At 42.5% G+C, this 18815-nt stretch overlaps 1 protein-coding gene across 1 annotated transcript; it reads left to right on the top strand.

The window, feature by feature from the left end:
- The first annotated feature begins 922 nt into the window (after positions 1-922).
- On the top strand, positions 923-11828 carry LOC114253570 (facilitated trehalose transporter Tret1). Its single transcript, XM_028188497.2, has 3 exons — positions 923-1061; positions 5832-5967; positions 9773-11828. Exons 1-3 carry the CDS (start codon positions 1026-1028, stop codon positions 11047-11049), a joined length of 1449 nt encoding a protein of 482 aa, XP_028044298.2. The 5' UTR covers positions 923-1025; the 3' UTR covers positions 11050-11828.
- Positions 11829-18815: the final 6987 nt, after the last annotated feature.

Raw genomic sequence — 18815 nt, forward strand, 5'->3', positions numbered from 1 at the left:
AACATGGCGAGCTCATACGACTCAGCTTTGCGCATTTGCTTACACTAGCTTTAGCAATGGCAGTGCTTCGCAGAATCTACTACCGGATTGGTATCGCGACCAACCGAGACGAGCCGGCGAGAAACTCAGTGGGCTGTGGCTGTGGGTTAATTTATTCGTCGAGCCCTGAAGTTCGACTGAAGAATTGCTGTCGTCAAGTCCTGATCTTAATCCACTAGAGTATATATACTTTAAGTTCTTTGTTAGAGAATGTAGTATGCTCTATAATGCTTTGGAGTTTCTAAAACACCCTATAAGATGGACAGTCGTGAATTTCCTCAAGTAGAAAGTCGGTGTTTAATTCGATTTCTGGTCACAACGTACATTAGATTGTATTGTAAAATCAATGAAGATTATTTTGAGTGAGCACATTTATTTGCTCCATGTGTCAATTGAACGAAAAAATCTAAATAGGCTTTAAACATATTGGCAGTCCTTGTTAGAATAAATTCCACAACGTATTGCTTAAGAAATTGCATACATAGTTTCGACCTTGCATCGTACCTTGACGTACGATCACGAAGATCAAAATCAGTAAAGGCCCGACTTATCTAAGCTTGAAAGTAGAAATAGTAAAATCGCTTATAATGAATTTGAGTTTTCGTAAAATGTTACAGTTCCTCGATTACGGAACCTTATGCATTATATTTGAATATTAAAACATTGAAACCTTGATAAAATACCGGTCGCGTTAATTGTCAGTTTGAGAATTAAAAAAAAAAGGCTACATAATTAGATAAAAATTTATTTTAAGGTATTATTTTACTATTGTATTTGTAAATATGAGAATAGAAAAAAAAATGTGTCGTATTTCATAATTTTATTTAATATAATTCATATATTCAAATAATGCATAACAAATAACTTGAAGACAAGGTTAAGAAAACACTTGCGGCTTAGTCCTCATTTAAACAGCCATGGATAATGTCGTGTCTTTTTACGTTAAATAAATTTAGCTTATTCATTTTTTTTAATGAATTTATACAATGGCGTGCTACGGATTCAGCCCTTTTTGTAGACAGGTTAGTATTTTCTGTATTTGTTTAATAATCTGTATATTGAAATCAATATTTTCGTGAATTACCAAATCTAACCGATGTCCATTAATATAATTTAAATGTAAATACAACAATTTAATACCTTAATCTAATTCGTACAATGTACCTACTGCTCTCACCTCTGGGCCGGGGCTCCCAAATACCAGCTACTTCCATTTGACTCCATACAGAAACGGGCTGGTCGGATGATCGATAGTCCCGCTCTCGCGGATCGCTTGGAACCTCTGGGTCTACGGAGGGACATTCGGTTCTCTCTGTGTTTTATACCGTATGGTCCATGGGGAATGCTCTGAGGAATTATTCGAAATGATCCCCTCATCTCCTTTTTATCATCGCACCTCCCGCCATCGGAGCAGAGTTCATCCATATTATCTGGAACCACTGTGTTCATCGACTGTGCGTTTCCAAAGATCTTTTCTGCCACGTACCATCCGGTTTGGAATAAACTCCCCTCCACGGTGTTTCCCGAGCGCTATGACATATCCTTCTTCAAACGAGGCTTGTGGAGAGTACTTAACGGTAGGCAGCGGCTTGGCTCTGCCCCTGGCATTGCTGACGTCCATGAGCGACGGTGACCGCTTACCATCAGGTGGGCCGTATGCTCGTCTGCCTACAATGGCAATAAAAAAAAATATATTCTATAGGACCTTAGAGTAAGTTAGAAATGTGAAGTTCTAATTTGAAATATCTAATGTTTCGCAACGCGTCGCACCCAGAACGAAAACATAAACAGATTGCTTAGATCGTTTATAGATAGATTGTTTATCCTATCTCAATATAAACATGTGACATGTGATAAAAATGTGACTATACTGAGACCTTAGAACTATATCTCAAGGTGTGTGGCGCATTTTACGTTGTAGATGTCTATGGGCTCCAGTAACCACTTAACATCAGGTGGGCTGTGAGCTCGTCCACACAGCTAAGCAATAAAAAAAAAATAAAAAAAACAAAAAAAAAAACATAAAAATTATTAGACTATATATTATTAATACTTATTAGATATATAAATTTGGTTTGCACACAATAGGATAAAAAATAAAAATCTTAAAGGAAAAATAAAAAAAACATCACACATGCAGTCTTGCTTACGTCATTCTGTCTAGTAATACCACGCACGGTGGGTTTTCATTGCGATTATAACGTAGTGCATTCCGAGACAGGTAACAATTTTGCAAATAAAGTTTACAAAATTTTAACTAAAAAGAAAATCGACTTAATCGAAAAATTAGAACATGATTAATCTAGTTGAAGTTAAATACACGTTGTATTATTAAAGGATAACTAAAAAACTACCGTTTAATTAAAAGAAATGAGCAGCAATGTCTTTGCAAAATGAATTGAGAGCCTTCTCGTTTTTTGGTGTGGTTAAAATTGGATTCGATTTTCGTAACTTATTCTTTCGTGTTAGATGGGTTTCGGAAATTTGTAATTATAAACATTGTCACAATATATATTATATAAATATATTATATAAATATACTAGACTAATTTGTTTAGTAATTATAATAGCTCATAGGAGCTCACAATAACAATTTTAATTCAAGATTGAAACGAAGAGTGAAATAGGCAGGATCAAATCTTGCAATAGTGTTTTTTTGTTAAACCTATAAATTATAATTATTATAGATTTGTTTTTATAGTATTTCAAAACACAATGTTGTCGGAAAAACAAATAACGCTGTTAGTCTGTCACTAAATACTTAATCCTTGATGAAGATAGGTATGTGGCCTTCCGAATTCGAATGTCCTTATTCTTGTGTATGAAATGACGAGATAATAATGACACTGTATATATTGAAATGAAATAAGGAAATTACTCCACAGAGTGCCTTGTCGTTCAGGGCAAAGTAGAAGGCACTAGACCTCGTGGAAGGTTGCCCATGCGATGGACGGACCAAGTCAGGTCGACAGTTGGCGGTTGTTTACGTGCGTGTACCAGGCTCACCACAAGCCGGGAGAAGTGGCGATTGCTTGTGAGGCGCATACCATCTGCCCACAGCGCATTTACGTTGTAGATGTTGTCTATGGGCTCCAGTAACCACTTTACACCAGGTGGGCTATGAGCTCGTCCACCCATCTAAGCAATAAAAATAAAAAATATAAAGCAATATAACAAAATGATAAGGTGTACGCACACAGTAGTGAAGAAGCGAGCAACCGTATTCCGCGTGTCCAACGAGGTCATTTTCCATCCTCGCTCATGGTATGGTTGGGAGTTTCTTATTGGGGCATAACAGAGGTACATTTTTGTGAGAAAGGTGTAAAAACGAATGCAGTTGTGTATCAAAATACAGTCCTGACGAACCTTGTGGAACCTGTTTCTCATACCATGTTCAATAACAGGCACTGGGTATTCCAACAAGATTCGGCGCCAGCTCATAGAGCGAAGAGCACACAAGACTGGCTGGCGGCGCGTGAAATCGACTTCATCCGGCACGAAGACTAGCCCTCCTCCAGTCCAGATTTGAATCCGTTAGATTACAAGATATGGCAACACTTGGAGGAAAAGGCGTGCTCAAAGCCTCATCCCAATTTGGAGTCACTCAAGACATCCTTGATTAAGGCAGCCGCCGATATTGATATGGACCTCGTTCGTGCTGCGATAGACGACTGGCCGCGCAGATTGAAGGCCTGTATTCAAAATCACGGAGGTCATTTTGAATAAACTTTAGTGTCATAAGAATCTATGTTTTGTTAAGTTCATTTTGGTATATGAATGGATAATGAATAAACTTGTTTCAATTATTTTACATTAAACATGTGACAGAATTTATGACCTGACTAGGTATATTAATTAATGAAAATATCAAACAATTAAACAAATTAATTGAATAAGAATTGGTTATTTATGTCAAAAAACGAAAAAAAATATCAGAAAGAAGCGAATTTAAAATTAACATAATTATTTATCACTAGCGACCCGCCCTCGCTTCGCTTCGGAAACATTAAAACACACATGAAACCAAAAAAATAAAATCATTTTTTTTTTTAAAAAGTAGCCTATGTTCATCAGGGACAATGTCGGCTTCTAATTGAAAAAGAATTTTTCAAATCGGTCCAGTAGTTTCGGAGCCTATTCGAAACAAACAAACAAACAAATCTTTCCTCTTTATAATATTAGTATAGATATAGATTTAAAAAATCGTTAACTGTGTAATAACATCTTAAGGTTAATAATTTTTTCAAGTTCTTTATAAATAAAAAATTGTGTGATTCTGCAATCTGATTCCAGATTGACAGCCTCCGCCATTTTACCTTGAGACCGCAGATTTCTCAGTATTTAGATTGATTAGTTAAAAATTATAATAGGTTTGGTTGATTGCGTGCAAAAAATGTTAGAAATTATTCAACAATGGCATGCTTTGCTGTCCTATTTACAGCACGGGGTTGCGCATATCGGCTATCAGAGTCTTTCTCGGAGTGTGGTTCAGGAGAGGCGGTAAAAACTTTTGTTCGAAGTGGAGCATACTCTGGGGCGGGTCTCCAAGTGGGATGAAATGAATTTATTTGAATTCAATCCATTGAATTCACAGGTTCGCGCGTTCACTACAACGAGGGACCGCGAATACATTGCTGATGTCAATGAGCAACGGTAGCCGCTCACCATTAGGCTACGTTCACACACATAGTCTCCGTGTATACGCTACCCGTTTTAACGGATACGACAAATAATTATGCTTCACACACAAGCACCGTATAACGTTCAACGTATTCTTCATTACTGGATACGATGTTCACAAGCAAATTCATGCAGCATTCGATGACAAAACGGAATGTCATAATTTTCCGGACCGTTTTTTTTTACTGTATACTGAGTACTGTACCATATGTGAAGTCGCTCTTATAACTCCATGCTGCATGCTCTTATAACTGCCATCGATGAAAAAAAGCGTATTCGACAAAACGGACCAGTAAAATGGAGATCATGTGTGAACGGGCTCTAAGAGCCCGGGTCGTATGTTCGTATCGTTATGCATCAAACAATCGTCCTCGCCGAAAATTTTCAAGTTCAGATTAAAATCGCGCTACCTTGCACAATAATATGGCTCCTACGATATAACTGTATAATTGGTTACTTATTTTGTATTTACTTGCATTTTTTTGATTATTTTTTTATTGTTATTGCTTAGATGGGTGGACGAGCTCACAGCCCACCTGGTATTAAGTGGTTACTGGAGCCCATATACATCTACAACGTAAATGCGCCACCCACCTTGAGATATAAGTTCTAAGGTCTCAGTATAGTTACAACGGCTGCCCCACCCTTCAAACCGTAACGCATTACTGCTTATTTAATCGTATCTAAGTCTATCTTATACTGTATATTTATTTCTCACATGTTTATATAAGTATATATTTTTATGTAAGTTTATTAAGCTATAGCACCGGCGTCCATGCTAGTTTGCTTATTCCTCTCCCTGCAAGGTTGCCTGGAAGATATCGCTTTCAGCGATAAGGCCGCCAATTTATGTCAATTTATTATTATTATTATATTATAATAAAGACAACAAAAAAAAAAACATGAATCCGCCCGAAATTGCTCAATGTTGCCAGCACCAACCATTGCTGCAAACTTGTAGGGAGGCCTATATATCTCAGTGGATGTACGATGGTGCTTCGATCATTATCGTATCCAAGAACAACAAGAACAGCTCTACCACCTCTCTATGATTTTGGGGAAGGTTTGCAAAACAAGATCAATATAAATAAGTTTTAATTAAATTTTTTCAGTGTTTTGTCGTGATCGGCGTATCAATAAACCTATCGCAGTACGGGATGGTGTTCGGATTCACTGGACTGTTACTTCCTCAGCTGCAAGACCCTGCTTCGTCGGTGACCATTGATCAAGGCGGCGCGTCATGGATAGGTAAAGACGTAAATTAAAAAAAATTGTAATGAAATATGTACTCAATGTTCACGATTGATTTCTACGGTGAAGGAATAGCATCGTGTAATAAAAATCAAACCCGCAACATTATAATTTGCCTAATTACTGGTGGTAGGACCTCTTGTGAGTCCGCGCAGGTGGGCACCACCACCCTGCCTATTTCTGTCGTGAAGCAGTAATGCGTTTCGGTTTGAAGGGCGGGGCAGCCGTTGTAACTATACTTGAGACCTTAGAACTTATATCTCAAGGTGGGTGGCGCATTTACGTTGTGGATGTCTATGGGCTCCAGTAACCACTTAACATACTTGGGGTCGACATTTCGAGCGATGTCCAATTTCGGAGTCATTTGGAAGGCAAAGCCAAGTTGGCGTCCAAAATGCTGGGGTCCTCAACAGAGCGAAGCGGTACTTCACGCCTGGACAAAGGCTTTTGCTCTATAAAGCACAAGTCCGGCCTCGCGTGGAGTACTGCTCCCATCTCTGGGCCGGGGCTCCCAAATACCAGCTTCTTCCATTTGACTCCATACAGAAGAGAGCCGTTCGGATTGTCGATAATCCCATTCTCACGGATCGTATGGAGCCTCTGGGTCTGCGGAGGGACTTCGGTTCCCTCTGTATTTTGTACCGCATGTTCCATGGGGAGTGCTCTGAGGAATTGTTCGAGATGATACCAACGTCTCGTTTTTACCATCGCACCGCCCGCCACCGGAGTAGAGTTCATCCATACTACCTGGAGCCACTGCGGTCATCCACAGTGCGTTTCCAGAGATCTTTTTTGCCACGTACCATCCGGCTATGGAATGAGCTCCCCTCCACGGAGTTTCCCGTGCGCTATGACATGTCCTTCTTCAAACGAGGCTTGTGGAGAGTATTAAGCGGTAGGCAGCGACTTGGCTCTGCCCCTGGCGTTGCTGAAGTCCATGGGCGACGGTATCCACTCACCACCAGGTGGGCCGTATGCTCGTCTGCCTACAAAGCTCGTCCATCCATCTAAGCAATAAAAAAAAACGTAAAGATATCTGAGACTTACTTGATTGCTCTAAATGAGACAGACGGTTTGAAGGCTAGGACTACCTTTATACATCACTATTGAGACTTATTTATTTATTTATTAAGTTGCACGAACAAAGTGATCATCAATACAAAACATTGAACAATTGACAAAAGTTCATGGCAGATATCACCTCAATTATAGGTGCAATCGACAGTGCATTAACATCAATCACAAGTTTTTTCTTACGACGATTTCCATTTTTTTAAATCACATTAAATGCTAGCATTATTCATTGAATATATATATCAATACGTTGAAGAGCAAAATTGAAAAAACTAAATGGCGAGTACATTAAAATAGATAGCACGTCCTAGATCGATAATGAAGTCGTCGTGGCCTAAAGGATAAGACGTCCGGTGCATTCGTTGTTGCGATGCACCGGTGTTCGAATCCCGCAGGCGGGTACCAATTTTTCGAATGAAATACGTACTTAACAAATGTTCACGACTGACTTCCACGGTGAAGGAATAACATCGTGCAATAAAAATCAAACCCGCAAAATTATAATTTGCGTAATCACTGGTGGTAGGACCTATAGTGAGTCCGCACGGGTAGGTACCACCGCCCTGCCTATTTCTGCCGTGAAGCAGTAATGCGTTTCGGTTTGAAGGGTGGGGAAGCCGTTGTAACTACTGAGACCTTAGAACTTATATCTCAAAGTGGGTGGCGCATTTACGTTGTAGATGTCTATGGGCTCCAGTAACCACCTTACACCAGGTGGACCGTGAGCTCGTCCCCCCACCTAAGCAATAAAAAAAAAAAAAAAAGATCTTTGGGAATGCAGTTAAATTGTAGTTAACCTTCATTATGAGGTCGTCAGTACCTGTACAACGCCAAGGAAGTTTTTTTACTGCTTAGATGAGTGGACGAGCTCACAGCCCACCTGGTGTTAAGTGGTTACTGGAGCCCATAGATATCTACAACGTAAATGCGCCACCCACCTTGAGATATAAGTTCTAAGGTCTCAAGTATAGTTACAACGGCTGCCCCCACCCTTCAAACGACATTACTAGGTAACATTAACAACATCAAACAACATTAACAAACTTCAGTACTGCCTTACATTTAGTCTGTATAAAGTAACAGTAGCCACGTTGCCATTGAGAAACCTATAAAGAGAAAATTGATATGTCACAGATATGAAAACAGAAGGTCGCTGGGGCTGAATAGTTCTCAAGTGGCAACCGCGTGCCGGAAGACATGGTGTATAGGCCTCCCACAAGGTAGACTAATGATCTGTTGAATGATCTGTTGAATGTCTCGGGAATCCGTTGGATGGAGATAGTGCAGAATCGGTCTTTGGCGAGGCTTGGGGGAACCTATGTCCAGCAGTGGACGTCAATAGACCGTGATATAGCCGTTTTAGAAGACTATGCTTCTATTAGCTCGACCTATGGATAGATATCTATGTAACAAAATCTTTGAATTTAATTTTCACGGACTCCAAGAAGTTAGATTCAATTTAAAATTTTACACGTCCACGTGTCAAAAATAGTTTTATTATTTATTATTATTATTATTATTATTGCGACCCATTAATATTTTTTCTATGGTTATAAGGGTCAACTACAGATCATACAAATTTTTAGTTCATTTTGATATTAAAACGACCTTTCTAAGCTTTTAGACTATGTTAATTTCTGCCTAATGATCATTTCGGTTCGAAGACTATGTTACACAACTACGTAACATACCGTTTAGTTTATATATACTTAAGGACCTGGAGATTTGTATTCATGGCAGGCGCCTACAAGATTATGTTGTGACAGCCTTGTATGATGTCGCCATTGTGACGCTGTATAATATTACGAATTGCAAACGCTGTTCGATTTTCTTTAGCTAATATATGCAATTCCTAATTAAAACTACTTTTACAGTTTAGCCTTGCGTCTATTATTTCTGAATTTTCGAGTATTTTAAAGTTTTCGTGGTCACGCCCGATAACTATATGTTATTCGTCGATTTATTTTCTTTGATTCTTCCTAAGATGATGGTCTAGAGACCATATCAGCATAACCTTAACTAGTAGGTGAGCTCACGGGGCTCAAACCTGACGACGTTGCTAACACGAACTATAGCAAGAGCCGTGCTTCGCAGAATCTACCACCGGATAGGAAATGTGACCCACTGAGAAGATCCGGCGAGAACCTCAGTGGGCTGTGTCTGTGGGTTAATTTACTCGTCGAGCCCTTCGTTGCAAGCGACGGATTCGACGTGAACGATGACCGGATTCTTCAATGTCGTTATTCGTCGATCATTCAAATTTTGTACTAACTACCCTCTATTTCTCTGTAGATATGATTTCTAAGCTTCGACGTTTTATTTCACACAGAACGAACAAATAGTACCTTGTGTTGTGGTAATTCATTTTAAACTTCTACCGAAAGCCATTGATATCACAATGGGAATCAATACCATTGATGACCCCGTGACGTGGGCCAGAAGTCTAAATATAGTAGTCTCAGTAACCAAACATTAGGCAGCGTAATCTGGACGAAATGCGCCACAGCTTCGCGGTCGAAACACCAAGGTTTGTGGTTAACTATGGACTCACAATACCTGTAACTGTCGGTTTATTTCCTTATCTTTTTGGGTTGGAACGCAATCGTCGTATGCAAAAACAAGTCATGCCGTACTTAGTGCCCGTTTAATTGAAGAAATATACAAAACAACGTTCTCTACTAACACAAAACTTATTTATTAATGTTTTAATAGTATAATTGTATTTCAGCTGCCCTGCCCAGCCTCGGTCTCCTTGTGGGGAACATGATAATTCCGACCATAATGGGAAGTTTGGGAAGAAAGCGCGCCAATATAATCAGCATCACGATCATGACTGTGTGCTGGAGCTGTATAATTATCGCCAACAATCTTACCACAATCCTCATCGTGAGGTTCTTTCAAGGTGTTTCGTTAGGCATGGTCAATTCTCTGAGTCCTATCGTCATAGGCGAGTGTACCAGTCCCAAAAACCGTGGGGCGTTTTTGACCACCCTTTCTCTAGTGCTATCGATTGGAACGCTGTTAGTGCACACCGCAGCATCGTTTCTGAGTTGGAGAGAGACGGCAACAATTTGCACTGCAATAACAGCCTTTGATTTGGTGTTGGTTTTTTTTGCTCCTGAATCTCCAAGTTGGCTGGCCGTTAGAGGGAGGTATAATGAAGCCAGGAACGTGTTTCGATGGCTGAGGGGAAACGACGAAGACGAAGAAATAGAGAGAATAATTGAAGCTAGTGTTGTAACATTGCGTGAAACTAACGCTAAAAGTAATAGTTTTGTATTAAACGTAAAGAGAACTATAATAGATTTTCATCGAACAATGAAAGAGGAAAGCTTTTATAAGCCAATCCTGATCGCCGTCCACGTGTATACCTTGGGCACCTTTTCAGGTGTAAACATTCTGACATCTTACGTAATTCTCATTACCAAAGAAATAGCCGGATCGGAAATCAACATGCCTATAGCGGTCATCACATTGGCAGTCCAAAGACTAATCACGAACGCTGTAGCTGTGGTTCTAATGAAAAAAGTTAAAAGGCGAACCACTTTAATTTTGACCACTATAATGAACATCGCATCTTTATTTGCCGTGGCAGGATACGATCTCGCGAAAACGTGTAATTTATTCGAGAATTCATTACTCGGTTTTTTGTTGTTACATATTTTAATATTCTCTATATCGTTAGGTGCTCTGCCATTAACTTTCATTATAATCGGTGAGCTTTTTTCATTGAAATACCGGAGTATATCCGCCGGTTTGAGCAGCACATCTCTGTCTGTTCTATTCTTTGTCACTTTAAAAACTTTTCCATATCTATTCGATAATGTTGGTTTGTACGGTACTTTTTTTCTGTACGGTTGTATTCTAGTGTATTGTTTGATTGTATTATGGGCGTTTCTGCCGGAAACCAAAGATAAAACTCTTCAAGAAATCGAAGAGGGATTCAAGAGTAAGCCGCAAAACGTTGAATTGAAGGTTCTACGGCCATTGATGGACAGCAAATAGTGTATAGATTTAGAAGGGGTTTGAAGACTGCCCCAGCAATTATACGCATATATATGTATGAATGGATATGAAGGCCGATATCTTTGGCACGCTGTAGTTCCTTCGATTTAAAATTTTATATAAATCGATTTGTACAAGCGCTCACCGAATGGTGGAAATTCGATCATAATCTGTGTAACCTTAATGTTCACATTTAGTTAACGTGTTACGTTTTCAAACTGTTGTAAACAGCAAGCACTATTAAAATGTGGAGTCTGTGATGCTATGCTGCGATGCTAGTTATAAACAAATCGTGGGTCGTAATAAGACAAGCAGATTAAAGTATTATCGCGTGTACTCGAAGAGTTTTATTCACGAATGTCTCAGCAGTTTTATTTCCTATCTATGCTGATAGCCCTGAGAGGCTATTTCAGCTTCGCCCTAGCATGTAGGTGAGATCTCGGGGCTCAAACCAGAGTGATGCTAACACTGGCCCTAGCAAGAGCAGTGCTTCGCAGAATCTACCACCGGATCGGAAACGCGACCCACTGAGAAGATCCGGCGAGAAACTCAGTGAGCTGTGTCTTTGGGTCTCAGCAGAAGGAGGGGAGATGATTTCGCCGTTTGACTTTATTTATACTCGTATGGCTCGAGTCGAGTTTGTTTACAATTTTAAAAAGGACACCCAGCGACTTATTGTAACTATATTGTACATTAATTTTATGCATTTACATCATTTATGTAAAAATATATATTTTAAAAAACATATTGTAAATTAAAAATAAAGTGACTGAAATCTTTAAGTATATTTAGATTATGCTGTACATAAGTTATTCTATATCGCAGAACGTCTTGAAAAATCGTGTTTATAGAGTGATGCCATTTTCAGAAATTATCCCTTAGTTTAAAAAAAAAAAAAACTAAGGGATAATTTCTGAAAATATCCGAAGTATTTTATTCAACATTCAACACAACATTTTGAAGTCGTCGTGGCCTAAAAGATAAGACGTCCGGAGCATTCGTGTTGAAGCGATGCACCGGTGTTCGAATCCCGCAGGCGGGTACCAATTTTTCTAATGAAATACGTACTCAACAAATGTTCACGATTGACTTTCACGGTGAATCCTATCGGTATGGTGTGAATCATGAATACATGAGGTCAAGGTCTCAGTTGTATTTTTAAATTCATTAAAACCAGGATGGTGGTAGCTATCCATGGAAGTGACATATCGCCTTACTTTAAGTACCTATACACTACTTACTAGATGGTGTTAATCCTTCATTGTGAATTGTTACTGGTGGTAGGACCTGTTGTGAGTCCGCGCGGGTAGGTACCACCGCCCTGCCTATTTCTGCCGTGAAGCAGTAATGCCTTTCGGTTTTAAGGGGGTGGGGCAGCCGTTGGCAGCCTATGGGCTCCAGTAACCACTTAACATCAGGTGGGCTGTGAGCTCGTCCAATCATCAAAAGCAAAAAAACAAAAAAAAATTGTACTTGCTCTTTTCATTGTTTGATACCAGGTCGAAAAAAAACCTCGAAGAATCCACACATGGCCACATAGGTAAAATATCCAGCGTATTCTTATTGAGTGTTATGACTAGGTGCTAAATTAATGAAGCATCTAAGTTGTCAATGTAATCCATGATGAAGGAATAAAGTACGTGTAATAAGAAGGAATCCACCAAGTTTTTGCCATCACCTGTGTTAAGGCGTATGAGACCGAACAGATATTTGGTATCATTATCCTGCTTCTCTCTGCACTTTCTGTTTAGTGGATGGATGAGACACGCATCAGCTGACTCTAGAATGAAATCTCTTCCACTACTATTCCCGGCGCTCTGACATTCCTTTTTTCGAACAATACTATAAAATTAAGATTTAGACCCATTATATTATTATATTGCTTAGATGGGTGGACGAGGTTACAGCCCACCTGGTGTTAAGTGGTTACTGGAGCCCATAGACATCCATAACGTAAATGCGCCACCCACCTTGAGATAAAAGTTCTAAGGTTTCAAGCGTTCAAGGTTTAGCGGGTTTGATTTTTATTACACGATGTTATTCCTTCACCGTGGAAGTCAATCGTGAACATTTGTTGAGTACGTATTCCATTAGAAAAATTGGTACCCACCTGAGATTCGAACACCGGTGCATCGCTCAACACGAATGCACCAGACGTTTTATCCGTTAGGCCACGACGACTTCAAAATGTCATGTCAACCTTGTCTCGCTTAGAAAAGTGTATTCAGCATGTGGCTCCTTCGTTATGGCCTTGATATTGAAGATATTTGATAGACAGTAACCGTACATATGACTCGACTGTTATCTGTATACTTAGTGCGAATTTTTTAACGTTCTCGATAGCGTAAAAGTTAACTCAAATTTGTATGGAGTTGCAACGTTTGCCTACATTTGCTTCCGTTTGAGTTAACTTTTACCCTTTCGAGAACGTTCAAAAACTCGCATTAAGCACACAGTTGTCTACTGTTACTATACATTTTGGATCTTTACCCCTGTTGTCAAGGTTTGCTAGCTAATATAGCTCATTCTTGTTATAGCTCCATTAACGTGGTATGGACATGTGTGCGTAGAGAGGAGATGCATGTGACTAGGAGTTGTATGGATATGGTAGTGCAAGGTATAGGGGGAAGAGGTCGACCGAAGAAGATATAGATGGAGTGTGTGAATGATGATACATGAGAGAGAGGAGTGAGTGTTAAGATGACGGCCGATAGAAGAGAATTGAATAGAAAAATTCGTTGTGCCGACCCCACCTAGTGTGATAGAGAGAGAAGAAGAAGAAGCTCAATCAATGCTCAATAAGAAGAGCTCATTCAATGACTCCTACTATGCATACATCACCGTTCTAATCCGATCGTAGATTCGGTAGATGCGATCCGGTAGTAGATTCATTCGCGAAGCAGCTGCTCTTGAGGTTCCTTCGGAGGCGCACGGGCAGCTGTTAGCAAATCTCATCCTCTCTTGGCTGAGCCTCTGCTTGCCCAGCTATCCTGGTGAAACTGGAAAGGCCTCCGGGCCACCAGTAATCCTTCAATCATAAAAAAAACAATTCGTGGTAGGTGACGTCATGAGAACCGTCAATTTTAAGCGTAATAGAGATGTCATGTGGAAATGATTTTGTACTACAACATGTTTTTCTTCAGAAGAGGTTTGCAAAGAGTACTCTCTGATAGTCAGCGGCTTGTCTGTACTCCAAGCCGTGCTGATGTCCATGTCGACGGTAACCACTCACTAACGTGTCTGCCGTATGCGCGTCTGTTTACATTAGTAATAAAGAAATAAGTAATTTTTTTTTATTTTGTATGTTTCCATGTTCCATCCTCACGTAAGAACGGCTAGACGCTTTAGGGGTGAGAAAGTTCGTAAAAACTTTTTAATTTGGATTAAAGGATACTTTTTATTATCGTGAATGACACGAGCATGAAAATGCTCTGTATCTATTATAATAAGTACAACAACATAACATTGTAACATTATAAGTAATAGAAAGAAAAAACTTAGTTGCGCCTAATATTAATGATCGAGCAAAATTTTTAACTCTTTTTTGGATGCTTAACGACGGAGGGAAGATCTTCCACCGAGCGGGTGATATTGCTCAGTAGACCGACGGCTCCACACGTATACGCTCCAGGAGGAGCGCGAACTCCGTGCCGTCATACGTGGCATCCCTAAAGAGTTGGATGCCGAGCTAGTCAAGGCCGACCTTCTCGAACAAGGCCTACCGGTTAACTCCGTACACCGCATGCACACAGGTCGCGGAAGGGAGCCATATAACATGGTTCTCGTCGCCCTCCAGCCTACCCCCGAGGGTAAGCAAATATTCAACATCCGAACGGTCTGTAGCCTTTCCGGAATCGCCGTCGAAACCCCACACAAGAAAGCCATACCTAGCCAGTGCCATAACTGCCAATTATACGGGCATTCTTCCCGTAACTGTCACGCGCGCCCCCGATGCGTCAAGTGTTTAGGAGATCACGCCACGGCCCTCTGCACTCGCGATCAAAAAACCGCGACGGAACCGCCTAGCTGCGTCCTGTGTCGTACACAGGGTCACCCCGCAAATTACCGCGGATGCCCCCGAGCCCCGAAAAGAAATCGCCGCGTCGCCCGCCAAAACCGCCTCCGAGCTTCCGGCCCAGACATCAAAGCCTCGGCACCCTCTGAGTCGCAGGCTAAGCCAGCGTTCGTTCCGGCGCCGGTGCCCGGTGTCTCGGCTTGGGCGAAACCGCTGCCGTACACGAATACGGTTACAACTCCCTCCTCCGCGTTTCGTCCCGCCCCCGCAACTCGTCCCTCTCTCGCGACTTGCCCTCCGACCGCGTCCGACAATCTCGCTTTAGCGATCGACTTCTTTCAGTCGATCAACTTTGAGCGCGTTAACGCTTTGGGCGACGCCATTCGCGCTGCCTCCACTGCACAACACTTTATCGCCGTTGTGCAAGAATACGCCGACGTATACGCGTCATTAAATACGTACGTCCTCCCCTCACTCCGCCGGTAATCAATGGCGTATATAAGTAGAATAAAGCCCCTATCCGTAACGATAGGATTTTTTAACGCTTACGGTCTCGCAAATCAACGTGATCAGGTTTCTGACTTTTTGCGTGACCATCAAATTGATATCTTTTTAGTGCAGGAGACCCTACTTAAGCCCGCGCGCCGTGACCCTAAAATCGCGAACTATAACATGGTCAGGAACGACAGGCTCTCTGCTCGTGGTGGTGGTACCGTCATTTACTATAGAAGAGCCCTGCATTGCGTCCCGCTCGATCCTCCCGCGCTCGCTAATATCGAAGCATCAGCGTGCCGAATCTCACTGACGGGACACGCGCCGATCGTTATCGCGTCCGTTTATCTTCCACCGGATAAGATCGTTCTAAGCAGTGATATCGAGGCGCTGCTCGGCATGGGGAGCTCTGTCATTCTGGCGGGCGACCTAAATTGTAAACACATCAGGTGGAACTCACACACCACAACCCCGAATGGCAGGCGGCTTGACGCGTTAGTCGATGATCTCGCCTTCGATATCGTCGCTCCGCTAACACCGACTCACTACCCGCTAAATATCGCGCATCGCCCGGATATACTCGACATAGCGTTATTAAAAAACGTAACTCTGAGCTTACACTCGATCGAAGTAGTTTCAGAGTTAGATTCAGACCACCGTCCCGTCGTTATGAAGCTCGGTCGCGCTCCCGACTCCGTTCCCGTCACGAGGACTGTGGTGGATTGGCACACGCTGGGCATCAGCCTGGCTGAATCTGATCCACCATCGCTCCCGTTTAACCCGGACTCTACCCCGTCTCCTCAGGATACCGCTGAAGCCATAGACATCTTAACGTCACACATCACCTCGACATTAGATAGGTCATCGAAACAAGTTGTAGCGGAGGACTTCCTTCACCGCTTCAAATTGTCCGACGATATTAGGGAACTCCTTAGAGCTAAGAACGCCTCGATACGCGCCTACGACAGGTATCCTACCGCGGAAAATCGTATTCGAATGCGTGCCCTACAACGCGACGTAAAGTCTCGCATCACCGAAGTCCGAGATGCCAGATGGTCTGATTTCTTAGAAGGACTCGCGCCCTCCCAAAGGTCTTACTACCGCTTAGCTCGTACTCTCAAATCGGATACGGTAGTAACTATGCCCCCCCTCGTAGGCCCCTCAGGCCGACTTGCGGCGTTTGATGATGACGAAAAAGCAGAGTTGCTGGCCGATACATTGCAAACCCAGTGCACGCCCAGCACTCAATCCGTGGACCCTGTTCATGTAGAATTAGTAGACAGTGAGGTAGAACGCAGAGTCTCCTTGCCACCCTCGGATGCGTTACCACCCGTCACCCCGATGGAAATTAAAGACTTGATCAAAGACCTACGTCCTCGCAAGGCTCCCGGTTCCGACGGTATATCCAACCGCGTTATTAAACTTCTACCCGTCCAACTCATCGTGATGTTGGCATCTATTTTCAATGCCGCTATGGCGAACTGTATCTTTCCCGCGGTGTGGAAAGAAGCGGACGTTATCGGCATACATAAACCCGGTAAACCAAAAAATCATCCGACGAGCTATCGCCCGATTAGCCTCCTCATGTCTCTAGGCAAACTGTATGAGCGTCTGCTCTACAAACGCCTCAGAGACTTCGTCTCATCCAAGGGCATTCTCATCGATGAACAATTCGGATTCCGTACAAATCACTCATGCGTTCAACAGGTGCACCGCCTCACGGAGCACATTCTTGTGGGGCTTAATCGACCAAAACCGTTATACACGGGAGCTCTCTTCTTCGACGTCGCAAAAGCGTTCGACAAAGTCTGGCACAACGGTTTGATTTTCAAACTATTCAACATGGGTGTGCCGGATAGTCTCGTGCTCATCATACGGGACTTCTTGTCGAACCGCTCTTTTCGATATCGAGTTGAGGGAACCCGCTCCTCCCCACGACCTCTCACAGCTGGAGTCCCGCAAGGCTCTGTCCTTTCACCCCTCCTATTTAGCTTATTCGTTAACGATATTCCCCGGTCGCCGCCGACCCATTTAGCTTTATTCGCCGACGACACGACTGTTTACTATTCCAGTAGAAACAAGTCCCTAATCGCGAAGAAGCTTCAGAGCGCAGCCCTAGCCCTAGGACAGTGGTTCCGCAAATGGCGCATAGACATCAACCCAGCGAAAAGTACTGCGGTGGTATTTCAGAGGGGAAGCTCCACACGGATTTCCTCCCGTATTAGGAGGAGGAATCTCACACCCCCGATTACTCTCTTTAGTCAATCCATACCCTGGGCCAGGAAGGTCAAGTACCTGGGCGTTACCCTGGATGCATCGATGACATTCCGCCCGCATATAAAATCAGTCCGTGACCGTGTCGCGTTTATTCTCGGTAGACTCTACCCCATGATCTGTAAGCGGAGTAAAATGTCCCTTCGGAACAAGGTGACACTTTACAAAACTTGCATAAGGCCCGTCATGACTTACGCGAGTGTGGTGTTCGCTCACGCGGCCCGCACACACATAGACACCCTTCAATCTCTACAATCCCGCTTTTGCAGGTTAGCCGTCGGAGCTCCGTGGTTCGTGAGGAACGTTGACCTACACGACGACCTGGGCCTCGAATCTATCCAGAAATACATGAAGTCAGCGTCGGAACGGTACTTCGATAAGGCTATGCGTCATGATAATCGCCTTATCGTAGCCGCCGCTGACTACTCCCCGAATCCTGATCATGCAGGAGCCAGTCACCGTCGACGCCCTAGACACGTCCTTACGGATCCATCAGATCCAATAACCTTTGCACTAGACGCCTTCAGCTCTAGGAGCAGGCTTAGGGATCTCGGTAACCGTACTCGTCGAACTCGACAAAGAGTTCGCCGTGCAACCTAACCCATGAATCAGCTCGCTGAGTTTCTCGCCGGATCTTCTTAGCGGGTCGCGATTCCGATCCGGTAGTAGATTCATTCGCGAAGCAGCTACTTTTGAGTTGTTAGGTCTCCTTCGGAGGCGCTCGGGCAGCTGTTAGCAAATCCCACCCCTCCTGGCTGAGCCTTTGCTCGCCCACCTGTCCTGGTGAAACTGGAAAGGCCTCCGGGCCACCAGTAATCCTTCAATCATAAAAAAAAAAAAAAAAGACCGACGGCCCGAGTGTTGTTGTTCGGAACTTGTATATATGCAAGCTTATCTTGAAAATGTCGTAAGCGAGATTCAGGCATCTGTCAATTATCTTGCGTTGTATGATGGCTACCCGACACACTTTCATTCAATTAAAGAG

Source organism: Bombyx mandarina, chromosome A1 (genome assembly GCF_030267445.1).
Source record: "Bombyx mandarina strain Sakado chromosome A1, ASM3026744v2".
Classification (NCBI taxonomy): domain Eukaryota; kingdom Metazoa; phylum Arthropoda; class Insecta; order Lepidoptera; family Bombycidae; genus Bombyx; species Bombyx mandarina.